Consider the following 23,848-nt stretch of genomic DNA (forward strand, 5'->3'; position numbering starts at 1 on the left):
GGAGGGAATAGAGGGAGGGGGGGTAATTTGGAAAAATGAATACAAGGGATAATATTATAAATATATATATATATATATATATATATATATATATATATATATAATAAAAAATTAAAAAAAAAAAAAAGGCCAATGTATCTCACTGCATTGGGACTATCTCCAGTTGTCCTGATCAGTATCTTGCCATTGGACTCAAGTTGCTCTAGGGAAGAAAGTGAGGTTTCATAATCCTCTCTCACTTAAAACCTATCTACTTGCAAGTCATGATACCACTGTCCTGATGTCATGTTCCTCTTCAAAAATAAAGGATAAACAATAGATACTAACTGTGATCTTGTGCAAATAAACTCTATATGCCTTAATTTCCTCATCTATAAAATAAAGATAATAGTTGTTACTTCCCAATGTTGTTATGAGAATAGGATAATATCTAAGTACTAATTTTAAAGTGCTATGATATGGTAGTATTATCTACATTACCATTATTATTATTTCTTTTTTTAAATTTTATTTTAATAGTTTTTATTTACCAGATATATGCATGGGTAATTTTGCAACATTGACAATTGCCAAACCTTTTGTTCTAATTTTCCCCTCCTTCCCCCCCCCCCACCAGATGGCAGGTTGACCAATACATGTTAAATATATTAAAGTATAAATTAAATACAATATATGTATACATGTCCAACATTATTATTATTTATTAAGGAAAAACATAAGATTCTCCATTTTGCAATTATGTGGAAAGTTAGTATTCAAATTAGAGAAGAGAATAGTTTCAGAATCAATGATTCACAGAATTTAAATAGTAGAGGAAAGCAACTTCTAAAGCTATCCAGTAACCACACATAAATAGAAATACATCAACAAGTGATCATCCATTCTCTGCTAGGAGTTCCAATCATGGGAAATAACCTACCTCTGAGAGACCTTGTTCTCTTTCACATAGGCTTAATAGTGAGGAAGATTTTTCCTTACATTGAGAAGAATCTTCCTCTGCATAATTCCTATCCTTCTTCCCACTTTTTCCTCAGAGGTCAAGATAAATAAATCTAATATCCGTTCCAAATAACAACAAATGCTTGAAGATACTTGTTACCATTACCTATTGTGCTTGTCTTCCCAAGATGAACATGTCCACTCCTTAGAGCAACTTATCTCACAGTGCTGTCATAAGGAAAGTGCTTTATAAATGAAATGTTATGTAAAGATAAACAATTACTACTGTGAAGAAATCAATAGACTTTTCCTTAGTTTATTACATTCTATGTTCCATTATACATGATATTGAGTAATCTGTGAATTTAAAAAAAATCAAAATGAAACAATCCTTTCCTTCAAGGAGCTTCCATTCTAACTCTTGCTATAAAAAGAGACAACACAAGAGATGGTTAGGAAGGGGGAAAAGTCTCCAGGAGGTTAAATTAATTGCCCTCCCCCTCCCCCCGAACAAGCCTATGTCAGAGGGATGACTTGAAAATAAGTATCCCTAATGCCAGGACTATCTAATCTACTACACAACTTCTAATAGAAAATGGAACACACACACACACACACACACAAACACACACACAGACACACACACCATTTATTGTTCATTATGATCTGGAATGGCAGTGAATTCTGTCTTTATTTTATACCAGCACTTCACATTTTTATGGCTCATGTACATGCAGTTGCTATTTTGGAGAAGTACAAACAGGAAATGTCACTGAGCTTTTTGATAGACTAACAGAACAAGCCTTTTTTTTTTTTTTTTTCTTAATGAAATGTGACAGTGGACAGGAAATTAAATTGTCTCATGTTTTATAATTATTGTATTGGCAGGCTCACTATATGTGAATACACATGACAGTATGGGTAGGAAAAGCTTCTGGATAACTTACAATTTGTGTTTATTTCCCTTCACGCTATGTCCCAGATTCTATCTGTCTTCATATCCATGTAACTGGTGACAATTACTATTAACCATTAGGCTTATATCCCCTATGAAGAACCCTTTTACTCCTTGGGACTACTTACCTCACAGTATTGTCATGAAAATGGTTACCATCTCACCTTATTCTCTCTTTACCTTACTTGATCTCTCAAAATGGACCACTCCTTGAAAATGGACAAGATAGACTGATGCCATGAAGACAGGATAATTAAAACATATACATTACATTACAAGTTATTTTATATGTATTTATTAATTACTTAAAAATTAAAGATTTTTAAATGAACACTAAAAAGTACTAATCCCCCAAAAAAGTCTTTGTATTCTTGTGCATTTTCTTTTTTTTAATTAAATTTATTTTCTTTTTTAGAAAAAGGGCTTTTTACTACCTTTTGCAGGTCCCTTTAGTTTTCATCGAGCAGGGAAACCATAATCCTGAATTTATAAACAGATTTATACAGCTTATTACCATGGAAATTACTCTAATGTTACCACATTTGTATTTTGACTTTCCTACATTAATAGGAAGAAGAGTATGGCTAAATGAAAAAAAAAAAACTGAAACAGATAACCTAAAGAATACTGAATTTGGAGGGAGAAAGGTTATTTCATTCAGCAACAGTGATATAAAGTCAACATATACAAACACACATATCCAAGCATTTATTTCCTACAATTTCTCAACATTGAAGATCCTACATCTCCTATCTAATAGTATTTTAAATGACTTTTTAAACTCAAAACTGATGGGAGGCAGAGCTAAGATGGAGAAAAAGCAGAGACTTCTTTGAGCATTAGAATCCACAAAAAGATAGAGTGAAACTACTTTCCAAACTAGGACAATTTAAAATATCAGCAGGAAAAATCTGTGATAGAGCTCAGTTCAATGCAAGTTGTGTCAGCATAGGTCCAGTTCCAGCAAAGCAAGAATAGGCTTCAGAGTGATTGAATCAGTGGCAGCAATGGCTGTTTCCAGATCTCTCAACCCATAGATAACAAAGACAACAAAGAAATTGACCAGAAAGGTTTGTTGCCTCTAAGTGAGGGTAAAGCATAGTGCCATCACAGCAGCAATTCTAGCAAACCAGAAGCAGGTCTTGGGAATCACTGAATTAGGAAAGTGGCAGTGATAGCTTCTTGAGGTTTCAGCCCAAAGATGGTAAAGTGGGGTGGGGGGTTGAACAATTGGTCAGAAGGATATTATAAGGCTCTCTTTGATTACATTGAGGCAGGATTCTGGCTTTGTCCATACTTGGACCCAGTCACAGTCATGAGTGGCAGTTCTACTAGCACAGAGCCACAGTAGAATAAAAGATCCTAATCACAATTCCAGGACAAAAGGAGTAATTTTTCACAGATCAAAAGAGTAATAAATGATTTTTCATAACTTACAGATCTCTCTAAATAATTGAAAACAGCTACACAAATCTCTAAAGATTGGGACAATATTCCCTCCACTCTGGAAGAAAAGCCCTACTTTAACAAAAAGTTAAGAGGGAAAAATGGGAAGAGAAATAAAGAGTAATACAAGAAAATCATGAAAAGCAAGCCAACAGCTTGGTAAAGGAGACAAAAAAGTGAAGAAATTAACATCTTCAAAAACAGACTAGACCAAATGGTAAAGGAAGTACAAAAAAGTCATTGAGGAAAATGTCTTAAAAAGCAGACTTGGCCAAATGGGGAGAAAAAATTCATTCACTGAAAAAAACAATTCCTTTAAAAGTTGAATTGGCCTAAGATGAAAGAAGGTACAAAAACCTCACTAAAGAAAATAGTTCCTTAAAAATTAGAGCAAATGGAGGAAAACAAGAAGCAATAAAACAAAACCAAAAAGAATAAAAAACTGAAAGACAGTGGAATATCTCATTCGAAAAACAACTGAGTTGGAAAACAGGTCTAAGAGAGATACTTTACAAATTACTGGACTACATGAAAGCCATGATCAAAAAGAAGTCTATCCATCATATTTCATGAAGTTGTCGAGGAAAACTGGCTCAATATTCTAGGCATATTTAGCAGTTTCTACATTAAAGGATCTGACGATTTGGGATATGACATTCTGGAGGACAAAAGAGTTGAAATTACTACCAATTTTTCCCATAAGGAGTATTTCCAGTGTGCAGCCAAACCATTCTTCCCCATGAAATTCCCTGGTCCTCCAGCTCTGATGAAACAAGCCAGTCCAAGCCAGGACAGCCCAGCCATACTTCTACCTTCTTGACGCAACACACTTTGAAAAAAAAATTGGACCTTTATATTTTCCTCACATCCTGTGCTGTCCAACTTTCTGGGTGAGGGTGGGGTCTTGATGTGGAAGTAGAAGCAATGGTTTTATGACCAGTGCACCGGGCTCTGGCTCCTATCAAAGGCGCGACCTATCACGACTCCTGGATCCACCATTTCTCTATCTCCTCCTATTCCTATTTGTTCTCCTGCTGAGCAGGTTGGCTGCTCTATACCCTGAGTACAGAGTTATATATTATAAGCTGTGACCATATCATCCTGTAAGAACTGTCCTGCCACCTGCTTAAAAATGCAGTCTTTTCTATATGGAAACTTCATCTAAATAGAACTCATTCTTCAACATTGATAGCACATGACTATATATTGATCCAACAAGACATATAATATTCTACTTTAATTCATTGTTTTCAAGGCGCTGCCTGCAATTCAGTCATGATTATGGGACCGTGAAGCCTAATTATGTTTGGAAAATTGTGTACAATTGAGGAAAGCAGATGTTTGTTAATTTGCTGACCCGAATGTTTTGAATGAAATAAATTTCCCCAGTTAAAATGGGAACCGTGTGATTTACCTTCAGTTCTCTCAGGGAGTCTGACGCTTTTACCCGTGGCGGTGGTATTGACGGTCTCTGATGAAGTGCTCAGCTTTGTACTGGGGTCCCGCTTTGGCTTTGGTGGAGGCTGTCTCCGAGAGCCACAGCTGCTGTCATCATCCGTGCCTCCTACTGAGTGAAGGGATTGGGATCTCACAGAAAAGCCACTTGAGCAAGGATGAGGAAGTCTGTCTTGAGGAGCAGGCATGGTCATAAATCCCATTCGGAAATGTTTGCCCACGTAACTTCCTTCGTGTCCTCTCCCGACTTCTCCACCTATGCTGTAATAGAAAGGAGGGAAAGAATCCCAGGTATAAATTATCCAAAAGTGTCACTGATGTATATAATAAGTGATTTCTGAAAAGTTGAGCATGAATATATTGTGAATTAATTCATACTTGGGGTCTTATTTATTTATTTATTTGCAAAGCATATGCATGGGTAATTTTTTAACATTGACCCCTGAAAACTTGTTCCAAATTTTCCCTTCCTTCCCCACACTCCTTTCCCTAGAATGCAGGTAGTCCAATACATGTTAAATATGTTAAAATATTTGTTAAATCCAATAGATGCATACATGTTTATATAGTTATCTTGCTGTACAAGAAAAATCAGATCAAAAAGGAAAAAAAAACTGAGAAAGAAAACAAAATTCAAGCAAGCAACAACAGAAAGAATGAGATTGCTCTGTTGTGGTCCACACTAAGTTCCCATGCTCCTCTCTCTGGGTGTAGATGGCTTTCTTCATCACTGAACAACTGGAACTGATTTGAATCATCCTATTGTTGAAAAGCGACAAGTCCATCAGAATTGATCATCATATAGTCTTGTTGTTGCCATGTATAATGATCTCCTGGTTCTGCTCATTTCACTCATCATCATTTCATGTAAGTCTCTCCAGGCATCTCTGAAATCATCCTATTGGTCATTTCTTATAGAACAATAATATTCCATAACATTCATATATCATAATTTAATGAATTCATATTTGAAATCAGGGTTAGAGATGGAATTAAAATTAGATTTGGGTTTGGGTATCTCAAACTCTTTCTCTATTCTTTAATCTATCTGATTACTGTTCTGAAGATTTGTAATTTCATCCCTCTACTGCTAGAGATCTGATAATGAAAGATAATTGATGGCATAATGGCTATGGAAATGTTTGACACCTCTCTTAGTCTGAATAAAGTTCATTTCAGACAACTTTTATTTATTTTCTACTAGAATTTAAATAAAAGGAAAAAGAGACTCTTCTAATAACTATAACAGTTGAATTACATAACCCTAAACTTTTAATCTAATCTCATCCTAAAGATGAGAATTAGTGAGGAGTACTTTAAAAAAATTCTGAAAGTCAAACATTTAGCTAGTGCTTCATTTTCTTTTGACTTATGTTTAGGATTTTATGTTCTTTGTAGAGCTTCATTCTACCTTCATGTTAAATCACTTTTTTTTTTTTTTTTGCCTCTTGAGATCATTAAGATGAGATGCCTAATATTCTTTCTGATGAAGCATGGGGGAATACCTGATTGATTCTATCGAAAATTCTCAGGTGAACAATTGCTGCTCATGGAAATTGGCTCATTCCATATAATTACTTTTTTTTTGGGGGGGGGGCTTGAGAATAGTAAGTGTGATCCTTCACTCTTCCCTTTCTTTTACCATGTTAAGCATGGTCATGTAGGATAAGACTGGATTGATAACAAGAGGCAAAATATATACTTTTCTGATCAAAGTCTAAAATCAGTGCCATGCTTCTGCAATGTATAAGGTATGGGACAGCCTAGGATCAAGGTGTTAACTGAATTCTTTGCTCAGCCCTTGGCTGTTATTTTAAAAGGCTGTATATTTTGTGAGATTTTCCATGTTCTTGGGTAAATGCCTTTCCTTCCCTTGTAACCTTAGACAAATCACCTTGTCACCTATCTCTAGTTTCCTTACCTGCAAGATGAAGGGTTAGGTTTAGCTAATCTCTAAGATCTTTTCTAGAAATTACATTTCATGACCTACTTTAAGTTTCAAAGACATGATTTGAAATATCTCCCCTAGCCACAAGCATTCTTTCCATACAGGAAGAAGCAATAGAGGTAAATAGAATCTGAATGAATTACAGGTATTCACAGAAAAATAGGAGAAGCAAAAATATCCTAAGTACTATTTTTTTGTTGTTGTTGTCATTATTCTGCAAGTGAGGAAGAGAAACAAAAGGAATATAATGGCCTATACTCATAACTGCAGATTTATTCTGTTTTGTTTTGTTTTTTTCTTTTCTAGGGAAAAAACCTGATTACTGCATTAAGTGTTTAGCAATATTTCAGGACTTCTGATAGTCCTTCCAGGTATAAGAAGAAGAATGTTGTATTCTAAGATCTAAGTTTGTAGTTGAAAAGGAAGTCATTGATCAGAAGGGCGGCTGGATAGGTCAGTGGATAGAGTAGGGGAAGGGAATATGAGGTTGAAGTCAGGAAGACTCATCTTCCTGAGTTCATACCTGATCTTAGATGTTTAGTATATAAATCTCTTAATCCTGCTTGCTTCAGTTTCCTTATTTATAAAATGAGCTGGAGAAGAAGTGGCAAACCACTCCAGTCTCTTTTTCAAGAAAAATACAAATGGATCCAATAAAAGTCAGACACACTTGAAAAACAAATATGATAGGAGGCAAAAACAGATAACAGAAATAAAATCATATTTATATAATTCTTAAGCATTGCCATTTTATTTTCCTCATGTAAATTTTTAAGATAGATACTACAAAAATAACCTTCCTCATTTTGTAGATGAGGAAACAGATTCATGAATGTTTGGGTTTCAAGGCCAAGTTGTTCCTGAATATAAGTTCAACAGTCTCTCCATTCTACCATACCTTTGTATTAACTCAAAGATTTTTGAAAATAGCTGTAACCATGGACTCTGCATCAAGAGGAAATATCTATATTAGGGTTCAAATCCTGTCTCAGACACTAAGACAAGTTATTTTAATTCTCTAAATATCTTATTCTTTCATAAATTGGGACTATCAATGGCACTTTCCAGTTAGGAGGACTATAGGTGATTAATGTACAGGTGCTTCGCTAACCTAAGGGGTGAGGCACTATCAAAATGTGTGTCTATGTACATGCAGATACATACATTTTTCTGTTATCTAAATGTCTAAGTTGGTGATATGTATCTAACTCACCACTATATTCTAAGAATTTGGAACTATTAGTTCCATTATATTCCTCCCTAGTCCCAATGAGAATATATTATACAATTCCAAGCATCATATTTTAGGAAGAAAGTTGTTCATTTGCACAATGTCTGTCCTAAGAAGGCAGCCAGGCTAGCAAGTGAGCATTTGTTGAATGAACAGGTAATGTTCAACCTGGAAAAATAATTCAAGGAACTCAATAATTGTATTCAGATATTTGAAGCACATTCATGGGGAAGAAGGATAAAACTAATTTTATTTGACTTCAGAAGGAAAAAACCGATATCAATAGGGAGAAATAGCAAATAGGAAGGTCAAGAAATAAACCTTTCAAATGGAGATATCAAACTGTATGAAGCAATGCAAAGTAGAATAAGCAGAAGCAGAAGCGCACTGCACACAGGAACAACAATATTGTATGATGATCAATTGTGAATATATTAGCTATTCTGACCAATACAATGATCTATAACAAATGACTAGTAATGAAAAATATCTGCCTCCATCAAAAGAATTGTTGGAGTATGGATGTAGATTGAAACATAATTTTAATTTGCTATTTTTCTTGATTTTTTCTTTCTTCTTGATTTTTTCTTACTTCTTGATTTTTTTTTTTTTTTGCAACATGGTGTTATCCACCTCTAGAAAAAGAACTTTTGGAGTCTAGATACAGATTAAAACATAATTTTTTACTTCCTCCATTTCTTCTTTTTTGCAACATGGGTAATATGAAAGTACATTTTTTCATGGTTTCACATATATCACTGATATGACATTTGATATGAAGAAAATTCAGAACTATTTTTAAATGGATTTTAAAAATAAATATTAATCTACCTCTTAGCAGAACTGAAAAATTCTCATCCTGGAAAACTTTCTGAATTTGTCATGATTAAAACTCTCCATGATTATTAATTGTAAATTATAAATTCATATATATTTGTGCTTTCTCATAGGAAGGAAAGTTTAACAATTTAATAGGCAATTCTCCAAAAAAAAAAACTGGAAAATAAATGCTTCTCACCATGGCTAAATAATTCTAGGTTTAGTCACTCATAAAATGGAGTTGTAGGATTAGGATAGTAAATCTTGAATTTTGTATCCTTCATGCAGTTACCAAAATGATTTTCCTAAAGTTAGAGTTGACCATATCACTCTCATACTTAATATTACCCCAGTAGCTCTAGGATCAAATACAACTTCCACTCTTTAGCACTGAAAACCCTACATAATCTAACCCCAAACTCCTATTACAGTCTTGTCATACTTCATACTTGTTACACACATAAAGTTCCTTACATAAAGTAGGAACCAAATAAATGTTTATTAGCTAATTATCTGATTGACTTCTACAAGATCTCCTTTAATAGTATACTTCCTCTTCATATAAACTTGTTGGAAACTTCAAAGATCAAATCAGATTCCTACTTCTACATGAAACCTTTTTCTGTTTCCTCAGATTTCTTGTGTTCCCTCAAAAAATAATTATCCTATGTGATCATGCATATATAGTTCACATAATTACCTACATTCACATTGTCTCACCCAGCTTGATAGCAAACTCCATAAGGCACTTTCATTTTTGTCTTTATGTTACCAGAACCTTGAATAGTGCCTGACACATGGTAACTGTGCCAATAAATGCTTGTTGACTTGCTTATTGTTGTGAGCAATATTGTTAAAAATGAAACTGAGCTTTACATGAAAAATCACGAACTTACTTCAGAATTGAGAAATATCTTTGGGCTATCTTTAATCAGGCCGCTGAAATGTAATTTTTTACACATACATACATATATATAAACATATATACATATGTATACATATTATTACATATCAGCATATATTATATTGTGATGTTATCTCAATATATCATATAAGAACTTTGGTGACAGCATAGATAATGGAATTAGTGCTATAGTGATATAAAAAGCATACATGAGCCTAGAAATTATAGAGATTTATAGTATTTGCCTTTCTAGGCACATTAAATGGATTTAAGTCTTCCATTAACCTCCTTTTTAAGCTAGTGCTTTTACTAAATAAATGTGGGGTAAGAATAAAATGAAGCAAGCTTTTGCAATTCACTTTTATGCCTCAAACTATTTCTATGCTTTGTAATAGGTTTAATATTCCAGTAGGAACAATAAGAGAAGATGGTTTTTTTCTTATGATTAAGCAGGTATGATAATTACATGATTATTGCAGCAGCAAATGAACTCCAAAGAAAACAAGCAATAAATGAAATTCAAACTTCTCAATGTAATTTCAAAGATAGCCTACTAGTCAGTCAAATTAAGGCCAATACCTTTAGTACTTGTTGATTTTTTTTATCTGATCACTTTCTTAAATGTCAGCTTTATTAAGAGTGGTATGATTGCAATTATGTAGTATTTAGTATTGTATCAAGAAAAATTCATGTAAAACCTCACACAAGGTAAAGCTATGTGAAATATTCAAGGACTGAGTAAAGAATTCAGTTTATACCTTAATCCTAGGTTGCTCCACACCCTACTTAACTGAAAATATGATGCTATTTTGGACTTGAGTCATAAGGGCATCTTTCTTGGCATCAAACTAATCTTATCTTATATGACCAGCCTTTAACATGGTGGGAAGAAGAGTAGAACATCATAATTTCTCCTCCCAAGACTGAAGAAAATGATACACCGTTGGGGGAAGAGCCAGTTTTTCATGTAGAAAGGACATAAAATTAAGGGACTCAAAACCACCTGTACTTGTCACCTGACAATATTTCATGTGATAGAATCAGTCAGGCATTCCCCATGCCTTATCAGAAAGGCTATTAGGCATCTGATTTTGGTGAGCTCAAGGGGAAAAAAGAAGCTTGGATATGGACTAATGTCATAAAATACAAACTGTACAATAGGAAAAAAAAGTGGAATACAAGAAGGCTAACAGATAAAGCTTAGATATAAGCCAAGAGCTGCCCAATCTTCCCCAGCCAAAAAAAAAGCCAGGAAGAAGATTCATAAAACAAAATAAAATGAAAAGAAGTTGAAAAATATCACAAAACAACACATAAATATTAAACCAAGACAGGGATTTGTCTGAAAATTCTTACTGAAAAAACAAAAAAGACTAAATTCTGTTCCCAGAAATAAAGCCTAGATTATTTGAAGAGAATTGTTCAACTATAGCAATGGATCACTTTTTAAAAATGTGGTATTTCTTTCAGGGATGTAACATTATAACTCAGTGATGCCTTTGCATATTAAAGGAATCTAATCCACATCTTATTACAAATTTACCAAAAGATGGGGCAGCTAGGTGGTACAGTGCATAGAACATTGGCCCCAGAGGCAAGTGGACCTTAGTTCAAATCCAGACTCAGATATTTGACACTTAACAGCTGTGTAACCCTGGCAAGTCACTTAATTCTGATTGCCTTGTCGAAATGAATAAATTTTTAAAAAATTTAATTTGTCACAAGGCACCAACTGTAAGGTTCTCCCTGCACTCCTATTATCACATTGAATAAATAAAAGATGAGGGATAAATAGCATTTATCCCTCCATTTTAAAAATGAAAAGAGAAAATAATGATGAAAGCTAAGACTAAAAAGAGAGTGAAAACGAGATTCTCAGACATTAGAAATTAACCTGGAATATATTGTACACAATAATAGCGAGACTGTGTAATGATCAACTATGAAAAACCTGGTTTTTCTCAGTGGTTCAATGATCTAAAGCAATCCCAATAGACTTTGGACAGAAAATGCTATCTGCATCCAGAAAAAGAACTAAGGAGACTGAATGTAAATTAACACATGCTATGTTCACTTCTTTTTTCTTTTTTTTTTTTATCTTTTCCATGTTTTTTTTCTTTTTGCTCTGATTTTTCTCTCCCAAAATGATTCATAAAACAATGTACATTAAAAATAAATAAATAGGAAAAAATAACAACAAAAAGGAAAAAAAAATGGAAGCTGCTAATGAAAACTTGACTCCTTCTCTCCTGGAGACTTCTGGAGGGTGGAATCCCAAATTACTCCTAGTCTCTTTATAGAAGGAAGAAACTGGTTTCTCTCATCCCCTTCCACTTTGCCTAGCTTTCTTTGTCTGGTTTCAACTCCCAGGAATAAGGTAATCCTCCTACAATGAATACATCATCTTTAATTTCATTACCTTGCTAGCTCAAGCCTTGATTGAATCTATATTCCACATCCTTCTTTCCCTTCAAGTTTCTCAAGTTGTGGCTCACATTCCTATTAGGGTCTCATAACTGAATTATGATTTATTATCAGTACTGTTTATTTTACATACCTATATGCCTGGGGTCTCTGGCCAAAAAGGATTATGGGTGGAAAAAGTTTTAGAAACTCTGGGCTAGAGATTAGAGTAACAAACTCCTTTCAGTGCCTTTCTTTATAGAAGGCTCACTCTATGAATTCTATGACAACTCTGCACTTTTCATTGTTTAACTCCACTAAATAAGATATACCTACAACAAATATCAGATTTCTCCCCATATCAACTTACTTATTTCCACATTTAGGTTGTAAATTATTTGAGGATATGAGATGGGGTGAATGAACTCAAGCAAAAGATCATGTCCCTAGCAACAACCTAGTATCTGAATGGGTTCCAGTGAGGAAATTATCCTGTAGAGACAGAGCTAATCTGGAGTTTATGATATAGAGATCAACTAACTCAGGCTTTCTTGCACAAATAGATTGAGCAGGACTACTAATTGATTTATTGACATGTACAATTAGCATAGTTAGCATATCATGCTATGGGTTGTTCCCCATAAAAAGTCCTGCCTTTTCACTTGTAAGTTCCTAGTTCCCATGGGAAGTTTACCTACTTTGTAGTGTCACAATAAAGCTTGATTTCTTGATTTGGAGATGATCTGAGCCTGAAAATTCTTTCAGGATGATTTTCAACCTTCAAGACTTGCACCTTATCACAGGAACTATCTTTTTATTAATTATATCCCAAACTAGATTGATGTATGTTTACATAAATATACTGGACACATTCTTTAAATACAGTAATGATTAATGCAGCGAACATAAACAAAGGATACAGACTAAACTTGAGCCTACTAAATAATTACACCACAAATAATGAGTAGGTCAAAAAACACATCGGATATAATTACCAAGTAAAAAAAAATGATAAAAATAAGAACATGTCAAAATTTAAGATATACAGCTATGGTAATTTTCAAGGGACAATTTATACTGCTAAAATGTGTCTAAAAAAAGATTAATGAATTGAAAATGGATCTTGGAGAAAAATCAAAACATCTACAAATAAGCCTCAAATAAAATACAAAAGAACAAATCTTGAAAATGAAATTAAAATTATAGACAAAAGATAACAAATTATTAGCCAAAATGAATTCATTTTTAAAAGATAAACTCAATAAACTACTTGTTAGTTCTATTACCCCAAAGGGAAAAAATGAGAGAATAAAATAAATGTTGATTTGGGGGAAAATTAACAGTTTGAATCCACAAAAGAAAAGAAATTTAAAGAATGAACAGAATTGATGGTATTTATGTTTTGTTGTTGTTGTTGTTGTTGTTGTTGTTTTCCAGTTAGAACTGGGGCAAACAGGTTTAGGGGCTTGCTCAAGGTCACACAATTAATAAGTGTCTAAGGCCAGATTTGAATTCAGAAAGATGAGTCTTCCTGACTCCAGGTTCAGCACTCTAACCACTGTGCAACCTTGCTAACCCTTGCCTCGGTTTCCTCATTTATAAAATGAGCTAGAAAAGGAAATGACAATGCCAAGAAAATCCTGAAATAGGATCACAAAGAGTCAGACACAACTGAATAAAAATATATATATTAACCACTACCTCCCCTCAGACCCAATAGAGCAAGCCTAGGAGGGCCATATTGTCATAGCTTAGTCTTATCTACTCTTCTATTTCAACTAGTTGTCCTGGGACTGCTGAGATCTTGGCTCAGATCCTTTTGACCTTGTTCTTTCCTCTCCATTTCTGGTTCTCAAAATCCATGGTGGATTCTGGATGACTTCTTTTTATTAAACTTCTAAGAATGTAACCAAATGGCTAGCATAGTGGATCTTTACACTCAGCTCTGTTTAAATGATTTAATCAGAGACTCACTGAATTAGTTTTAAGTGGGTTGAATGCTCTCAAAGACTTTGAAGGTCTATAGTAGCTGTTTTCTAGTATTTGAAATACTGTCATACAAAAGATTAGATTTGTTTTTCTCAGGACAGAACTCAAAACTGGGAATAAAAGCTTAGCAAATTTGGGGAAGATTTGGATTCTAAGTAAAGATTTTTTTTTAAAGAAGTGATATAAAAAAGTAAAATGTGCTTTGTTAGGAGATAAGAAATTTGTACTTAACATAGTCATGGGGCAGATGACTTTTTACATATTGGACATGTTGAAAAGAGGAATACCTATTGGATAGTTGCAGGTAAACTTAATAATCTCTGAAATCCTAAATTTGGGATTTTGTAATTCCAAACTAACATAATCTTGATTTCAGGTTCTAGAATATTCTTCCAAGATTAAAAAAAACACTAAAAACTATTACTATGCTTAGGTAAGACATTACAATATATCTTTCAACACAGGAGTGGCCCAAGTACATTCAGAAAGATTCATAAATGGAGGGTTGCCTACATATAGATGATGAACTTTTTCAGGTGACACTGTCTATTAAAATTGCCTATTTAGGTGTAAAGTTGATGTAATTTATGTCATTCTAGAGGAATAATCTTGTGAGGAAGTGGGAAAAACATATATCCATCAAGTAGATCTAACAAGCTTATTTTTAATTTATTTGCATAATATAGTAAGATGTATTATTTTATTTTAATAAGATTTCAGTGACTTTTCTTCTTATACATAATCATTTCCAGACATGACACTCTTTGAAGACATATGTATTGAACACTTCTTTGAAAAAGATAACATTTGGTAAGCAAACTCTGGACACAGTTACTACATTTGAAAATATATAGAATATTCTATTCCCTTTACTTTTTACTGAAGAACTAAGAAATGGTTTTTGTCATTGTCATTATTGTCATTGTTGTTCTTTGGGAGCAAGAATTCTTATTGAAGTTATTTATATGTGACTTTCTTTTAGTATTTTCTTTTAATTCACATTATTAATGTCCAATGTGCATTGCTTTCCTGGTTCTGATTACTTCATTATTTATCATTCTATATAGTTCTTCTCATGTTCCTCTGTATTCCTCCTGTTCTAGACATTTTAAAGAATCAATTTTTTATTTGTATCTTTCTTCCTATTTCACATGGTGTTGTTCTTATTCTAGGTGAATATTTAAATATGTTTATTACATTTTATTTAATGTCTAGTTGCTCATTGGTTGATGAAGTCCTGAATGATTTTACACAGAAATTAAAGAACTAATCCCTGAGGCAAGCAGGGAGAAGGCACTGATAAAGATCAATTTAGCTCCATGGTCTCACCCTCTGAAGAGCTCATCTGGGCTGAAATCCAAGGTATGTCACACTCTTGAGACTCACCTTCTGTAGGGGTCTTGGGCAGCCTTACTTTGCCATGCCCTGTCAAAAATTCCAGTCATGTCCCTGAGGTTAAATTTTCCCTATAAAATCTACTTATGGACCATCCATTCCATAACTACTATCTCCATTTGGGTCAGTTGGCCATGGCACTCTGCCTCTTGGTGTCTTTTCCCTTCTCCTTCTCCCATTTCCTAATTCTACTATGCTTCACAACCCAATTCTCCTCCTTATAGCTATCTAACTTTTTTGGATGCTATGTCCTCAGTAAAACCCCTTTCTATGCTCTCCCAACTCTGTTTCATATTTACCATTCCTGATGTCTATTGTATTCCTTCATTTTGTCTGTAACATATTCTCCTAAATAAATATACTTTTTGCCAAAGATAATGACCACTGTGAATTCTTCATGTGCCTGAACCTCAACTTTCAGTATCTACCATCATCTAGTGTCTATATCACTGACATCATGGTGGCCCTTGAACCACATCATTGGTATTACTAAATAACTAGGCAAAATGTGCAAAAAGAATATATTTAGAAACTGTTCCCTGATAATTTAACATGGATCACCATGGCCAAGTGTGGGATTTATGTGTACTCTGTGGCAGAAAAGACTCTAAAAGGGAGCTACTAGAAATAATATCATGTTATTACTTTTTACATGAATTAGATTCTGGATCACTTACTTGAATGACAGTAAGTTATGCTCTCTGTTTTCACAATTATATTAACTCATTCCTGGAGATGGGACTATCTCTAGGGTAATGATGACATGGATTATTTGGGAAAAGCTTAAATATTAGCTTTGGTAAATTCAATTTTAAATGGCAAAGGATAGGGATTTTATTGTTCAGTCATGTCCAGCTCTGCATGACTCTATAAACTATACTATTCATAGGATTTTCTTGGCAAGGATAACTGAAGTTATTTGCCATTTCCTTCTCCAGTGGATTAAGGCTAACTATGTGTAAATGACTTGACCAATATCATACAACTAATAAATTACTGAGACTGGATTTGAACTCAGGTCTTCCTTACTTTAAGACCAGAACTCTCTCCACTGAAGCACTACATGGGTAGTCACTAAATGAAATCACACAGATATGATTGAAAATGGCTCAAAAACAACAACAATGTGCTGACAACAATCTGATGTGTTTGTCACTATTCACTCCATATAAAATTAAATTGCATGTCCCATTTAGATGAGGGATGCAGATCTGGACTCAAGTCCATACACACAGACCATTGTGGTGGGTTAGGAGAGGAGGTCTGGACATGTGCCTTCATCACAAGCAAATTTATCTTCCTAAATTCAATGCTAGCTCTCTATCCATGCGTCTGTATAACATAAGAATATAAAACTCAAAAGGTTTACTTCTAAACATTTTAAAAGGATTAATTCTGCCATTAAAAGACATGTGCCACAGTATATCACCAAAGTCTATTTGAAATACAAAGAAAAAAACCCAAAAGTATGAAATTAAAGTGACAATTAGCCTAAGAAAAAAGAGGATATTTTTTTGCAAACCAGATGCAAGCAGCAATTGACAAAACTTGTCACTCAAGTTATACCTTTTACTTAGAAAAGATAGTAATAGCTTGCTAGATTTATTAATTTTAAATATGATAAATCTAGATAAAGAATAATAATATGAAATGAAGATCTATGACATGAATTCCAAGTTAGAACATAAATACTGGGCAGTTACTTGCCTAAAGTTCTCATTATTACTAAATGTCAAGAGTAGATGAGTGGATAGTGTGAACTTAGCTTTTCCTGAAGCTGAGACTGGCATTCTAACCACGTCACCTCATGGCCTCTATCAAAAACATTTATTTTCATACATATTGCATATGAATCTTATATTATATATTTATATGCATGTATACATATTAGAATGGATTTAGTGTCAATTGAAGGGCTAAAAACTATATTGGATCTATTGGAACTATTGAAAGCTAAAACTAGGGGAACTGAGGTCAAGTTGGATATGCAGGATAGGAATCTAAGAAACTAAAGGAATAATTTTCTACCAAAAGAATTTAAGCTACTTGAGAATGGTATCTTTTATTTTTTTTTATTTTTTGTCTTTTTTGATCTTTATGTCCTAATAAACTAGAATATACTCTGTACATGTGTTGTTGTTGCTATTGCTCAGTTGAGCCTAATTCTGTGACCCATTTGGGGTTTTTTTTAAGCAAAAAATACTGGAGTGTTTTGTCATTTCTTTCCCCAGCTCATTTTATGGATGAGGAAACTGAGGCAACCAGGGTTAACTACTTTACTTGCCCAGGCTCACACAGCCAACAAATATCTGAGGCTAGATTTGAGCTCAGGAAGGTGAGTCTCTCTGAATTCAGAACTAGCATTCTATTCACTGTGCTGCCCAGGTTCCACTTCACACATAGTAAAGATTAATTGTCTATTGAATTGAAGATAATGAAATCAAAATACTGGATGAAAGAATCCAGTAACAAAGAAAGTCTATGATAATTGAGATGAGAGCAATTTGCTAAACAAGTCCTTTCACAGACTGTGTAGAGTACCAAAGGTTAGATTCCAATTTGGGCAGGCTAGCAGGGATCAAGATATACATGCAAACTAAGAGTTAGGACAAGCAGTGTAAGGAATATAAAATGGACTCAACAAGAAAGATGAAAAAAAGAGAAAAAAAATAAAGTCCAACAAATAATCAGAATCTATCAGAGCTCCAGGAAAAATTATGAAATGTTAAAATGATAAAAAAAATTGCAAAAAAGGAAAATAATAAGTGCAAGTTTCCAATAACTCTAGTAACAGATTAATTGCTGAGCTCTTCATATTCATGTTCAAAGATTTTATGAGATTCCTAGAGTAGCAGAAACTAATCCCAAAGAATGAGAACAGCTGGTTAATGTGAAAGTTAGGTAGAAACAAGAAAGCAATATGTTCTGTTAGCAAGATGGGGCAAGAGAATAGAGAAAGATTCTTTATAAATTGAAATCTGACCTCAGATATTAACTGTATGATCCTGAGCAACTCACTTCACTCTTTTTGCCTCAGTTTCCTCAACTGTAAAATGAGCTGGAGAAGAAAGCAAACTACTCCAGTATCTTTGCCAAATGGAATCATATAGACATGACTAAATTAGACAATATATATCATATAGATAATGACATAAATTACTCAAGAACAACAATGACAGACAACCTGACATGTTTGTCACTATTCATTCTATATAAAATTACTATGCTTGTACCATTTAGACAAAGGACATAGGTCTGGAACCAGTCTTATATACAATTGCAATATGTAGATCATTGTGGTGGGTTAGGAGAGGGGGTATGAACATGAGTTTTCATCACAAGCAGATTAGTCTTCCTAAATCCAATGCTAGTTCTCTAGCCATGTTATTCTTCTTATAACAGTACAAAACTGAAAAAAATTATTTTTAATGCTTTTTACAATGGTTTTACATTATTTCTGCCATTAATGTCTACTTGCCCCATAGCAGAGCATATTCCCAATGTCTATTTGAAATACAAACAAAAAAAAAACTCAGAAGTATGGAATTAAAATGAGAATCAGCAAAGAAGAAAAAGGATTATTTTTGCAGACCAGATACAAATGGCAATTGACATACTTGTCACCCAAATTATTGATTAAAGGATATAACATTGGTATCTGATTGGACTCATACTTTATTTCCAAGTATCATTATCATCTTGAATCTTGTTTTTAGCATCATTTTATTTTCACCAAGATTGTAATACCAGAGGGGACTGGAGGATAACGTCAGCTTCTAAAGAATCCTTATCTAATCCCAAGACCTAGCTATACAAGCAGAGGACTGTCTGACTCCACTAAACAGACAAAGAAAACACATACTCACCTAATAGATCAGAAAAACTCAATCAAATCCTGACTCTAATATCTATGGGACTTTGGGAAAATCTCTTTTTGTGAGTCAAAATTTCTCATTTACAAAAAATAGCTATATTTGACATGATCTCTAAGATCAATCACCTGTGCTAGATTCAATATTCATAGATGGACAAGCAAATAAATAAATCAGATTATTTTTTTAAGTCATCTAAAGATGTTTCAACTTTCTGTAGACGCTGTGTAACAAAGTTAATAAAGAAATAATATAAAATACAGAAATCTCCCAAACCATCTTTTACTGCAAATAAACAAGGTGAGTGACTCATCTTGCTTTTCTTTTTTTTCTCTCAAACCAATCTGCATTAATATTCTGGTGCATCTTCCTGAGAAATTCTTCCTAAGATGGACACTGGCTGAAAAAAAAAACCACAAGCTCTAAGAAGGGGGGGATTGACAGGGACAAAATGTCTTCTCTAAAAGTGACAGTGATGCTGCTTTCTGTTTACAGGAAGAAGACAAACAAGAGAACATTTTTCAATAGACATGTAGCCCTAAGAGATGCTGGGTAAAAAACAGAGGGAACTCATATTTCAGCCCTATGTGCCTCTGCCTTTTCAAATATACAGCTGTGGAAAAACAGGATCTGTACTAAAGGAATATGCATATTATTGGTATCCAGGTCTATCTGGTACATAAAACTGTCTTCTAAGGAGATCCTTTTGTTCAGTAATGAGGTCCCCATTGACCCCAGGCAGGCCTTTTCAGTCACATCAGGTAAAAACTCCCATCAATGCAGATCAATCTGGGCTCTTCAAGGGTTGCCTGGGGCACTGAGAGATGGCACAAATGATTCAGGACCACATAGTGATACATGCCACCTGGTTCATGTATCAAAGACAGGATATGACCCCAGACCATACCAGTGGATGATCAGTTCTCTATCTATATTCTCTATTTCTCTAGTCCATCTCTAAAGAAGCAATCTGCTGTAGTAGAAATTTGGGGCATTCTGAATTTTTGAAATCATTTAAAGCACCTGCCCACAGTTTCTGTGCTTCTTCATTTCCTCTAGCTTTTGTCCTAATTTTACTATTTGCTTTTTCATATCTTTTCTTTCTCCCCTTTCCCAGCTCCCTTACTTCAAAATGGTACTAATATATTAATTTTTCAAAGCAAAGTCAGTAAAATAAACCCAGGAACCAATATTCCCAAAGACTACAACAATGTAAGTAGAAAGAATACTATGAAATGCATATGGTAAAATTATAATACTTTGACTCCTTAAGATGAAATAGAAGGCACCTCATCAGCTTCTTTGCAGAAATGAGGGACTATAGTTATAGAACACTACACAAAATATAAGCATGTGTGTTTGTGTAGGGGTGTGTAGGGGGATGTGTGTGAGTGAGTGTAAAACACATTCGTTAGCTTGGTAAGGGAGGAGAAGGGACATAGAAGGCATATTGATAAATGTACACGATGTAAAAGCAGAAAAATATCAGTCATTTTTAAAAAAGATGTTATTAGACTCTGACAAAAAAAAAAGTATAATGAACTTAGAAAACATTTAGCAATATGGAAGACAACAGGAGAAAAATACAATAAAAATAAGGAAATAGTCACATCAATCTGTGACTATATATATTTCAATCAATATATAGCTGCTCACATTTCAATTAACTGCATCCATATTCTTCCATATTTTCATTGTACAAGTTTCAGAGAATCAGTTCTAAAATGAAGGTGCAAATCCTCATCTCCACCTGCTTACATCTTTCTCCTCAATTTAGAGGGGAAAGTCCTCCATGAAGTCTATTCTCTAATATCTAGTTACAAGTGGTGACCTCTCTCTGAATTACTTATCCAGTTCTGTTTGGCCTACCTTCTTCAATTAATTATTTTATAGCTTTTATTTTAGTCTTTAGAAGACATGTCTCATCTTTCCTACTAAATCCTAAGTTTCTTAAATACAGAACTTGTGTCTTGGGTACCTAGCAAACTCCTGAGGTGAACCATTTTCTAGGGTCTACCCTCCATTATAACATAGTGTTTCAGATTTTTTTTCCTTCCTTCATTAACCATCAAATCTAACCAAATGGTCAGGTTTGTCTCTCTCTTCTAAGCTAATTTAATAAATAAATCCTTGTCCAAATAATGATGGATATTAAGAAGATCTGATAGATGAATATTTTATATTTCCTAGGTTAAAAATATTTCAATTTGTTCAAATCTGTAAAAACAGGAGGTTAATTTTGATGATAGAATTTTATGAGAGAGATTTTGGGGAGACTATACTTAAATGAAAGACCACCTAGGTGACCCAGTGGCTAGAGTGCTGGGCCTAGAGACAAGAAGAATTCTCTTCCTGAATTCACAAATAGCCTTAGATGCATACTAATTCAGCAATACTGGACAAGTCACTTAACCTTGTTTGCATCAGTTTTCCCAATTGTAAAATGAGCTAAAGAAGGATGGGAAGTCACTCCAGTATCATAGCCAAAAAAACCCAAAACAAACAAAACAATCAACTTGGGTCACAAAGAATCGGATAAGACTGAAAATGATTAAACAATTTAAAGGAAACAATACAATTGGCTATTTTGCTCCAGCGATAGATAGGGGCCACTCCATGAGACTTACTTTTGTTTAAGAATGCCTTGCTGTATACCTTGGGCACTAGAGAGAAAAAAAATTTATCTCATAATCCATATTGCTCAAATAAAGCTCATTAAATGTTGTTTGAAACATTTAAGATAAAACAATAAGAAATGAACAAGATGGTCATGAATGATGAGGAGACTAGTTATGCTACCTTTTGCTGGTTTTTTGCTCTAAAAATAATCTTACTATGTTATAGTAGAAAAAATAACTAATTACCTTATAAATTAGTATCATCATGGTTTTTAAAAAGTAACCCAACTCCTAGGATCTTTCCTGAGTCCCCTTGCTTATTCAAACCAATGATTACTTGATTTCTGTCCTCAGCCTCAAGCATTTGTTTGGGATACTTCATTTCCTTAGTCAGATATATTTTTCTTTCTTTGTGTTCCTGATATCTTAAGACTCCTATATTCTTCAGACATCAATTTCCTCTCCCTTGTTCTTTATTGATGCTTCCTAGATATCAAGGTCAAATATTAAAAATGGGACTTGCATACAGGTTCTCTGTTTGCAAATGGTTACCTATCATCCAAAAGATGATGAGAGACAGGGAGACAGACAGAGAGACAGAGACAGAGACACACAGAGACAGAGACAGACAGAGAGAGACACACCCACAGAGAGATAGATAGAGACACAGAGACAGAGAGAGAGGGAGGAAGAGAGGAGAGAGTCAGAGGGAGACACACACACACATAGATAATTCTCTTGGTAAGAGATTTGTGTTCAATCATGCTGTGATTCAATTTGGAATTTTCTTAGCAAAGATGCTGATTTTCCATTGCCTTCCCCAGCCCATGTTATAGATGGGAAACTGAAGCAACCAGGGTTAAATGAGTTACCTAGGGTTACAAAAATAGTAAGTATCTAAACTAGTAAGTATCTGAGTCCAGATTTGAATTCAGGAAAGTGAGTCTTTTTGGTTTCAGGCTCAGCACTCTTATCAACTACATTACCTTGCTTGACAAGACAATTCATCTCCTAATAGGTATAGACCAATCACTACCATTCTCAGTATTCTCTTTTCCTTTCTCTGGCTCTTATCTCTCTTCTCCATCTCTCTGTCTCTTCCTTTGTCTTTGTCTCTGTTTTTGTCTTTGTCTCTGTCTCTCTTTTCTTTTTCTCTTTGTCTCTGTCACTCTCTGTGTGTGCTTCTGTATCTCTCTTTCTGTCCCTCTGCCTCTCATTCCCCTTTCTCCTTTCTCTCTCTCCTCTCCCACAAATATCAGACATTCCTTGTACTTCCATGGCGAGCACATATCCATACTAGTCTTAAGCAACTCTTCACTTATCATGTAACTCTAGTGCAGTAGCTTCTCATCTTCTCTCTCTCTCTCTCTCTCTCTCTCTTTCTCTCTCTCTCTCTCTTTCTTTCTCTCTCTCTCTCTCTCTCTCTCTCTCTCTCTCTCTCTCTCTCTCTCTCTCTCTCTCTCTCTCTCTCTCTCTCTCTCTCTCTTTCTCTAGCCTCCATCTGTACCACAGGCTTTATAATGATGAGTATTCTCCCTAGACAGCTGTTAAGGAAAATACAGTTAACCACATTAAAACATTCTGCCAATTAGAACAGCAGAAAGGAGCTTCTGCCTGTACCTGCTACTTGGGACATTTCTGAAACAAGGAGAATGGATCATATTTTAAGAACTACATAGAGAAGCAAATGGATGAGTTTTTATTGTCTCTGCATTATATTTTTTGACTTTTTTAATCATAGGATCATAGATACAGAGTTGGAAGAGATCTCAGAAATCATTTTTTTCCAACCTCATTATTTTTCAGATTAAAAATAATGTATCCAGAAAACTTCGGTGACTTGCTCAAGATAGCACAGTAAATAGTATAACCAA

The 23,848-nt window shown here is 34.2% G+C and overlaps 1 protein-coding gene across 2 annotated transcripts in view; it reads right to left on the reverse strand.

Moving 5' to 3' along the window:
- The window catches only part of NYAP2 (neuronal tyrosine-phosphorylated phosphoinositide-3-kinase adaptor 2), a 322,006-nt gene that overhangs the window by 158,564 nt on the left and 139,594 nt on the right, over positions 1 to 23,848 (reverse strand). For both annotated transcript variants that reach the window (XM_074298579.1, XM_074298580.1), the window contains one exon: positions 4,755 to 5,056. In XM_074298579.1, the coding sequence (XP_074154680.1) occupies positions 4,755 to 5,056 (302 nt within the window). The remainder of the gene's footprint in view (positions 1 to 4,754; positions 5,057 to 23,848) is intronic.

The sequence above is a fragment of the Sminthopsis crassicaudata genome, chromosome 3, assembly GCF_048593235.1.
Source record: "Sminthopsis crassicaudata isolate SCR6 chromosome 3, ASM4859323v1, whole genome shotgun sequence".
Classification (NCBI taxonomy): domain Eukaryota; kingdom Metazoa; phylum Chordata; class Mammalia; order Dasyuromorphia; family Dasyuridae; genus Sminthopsis; species Sminthopsis crassicaudata.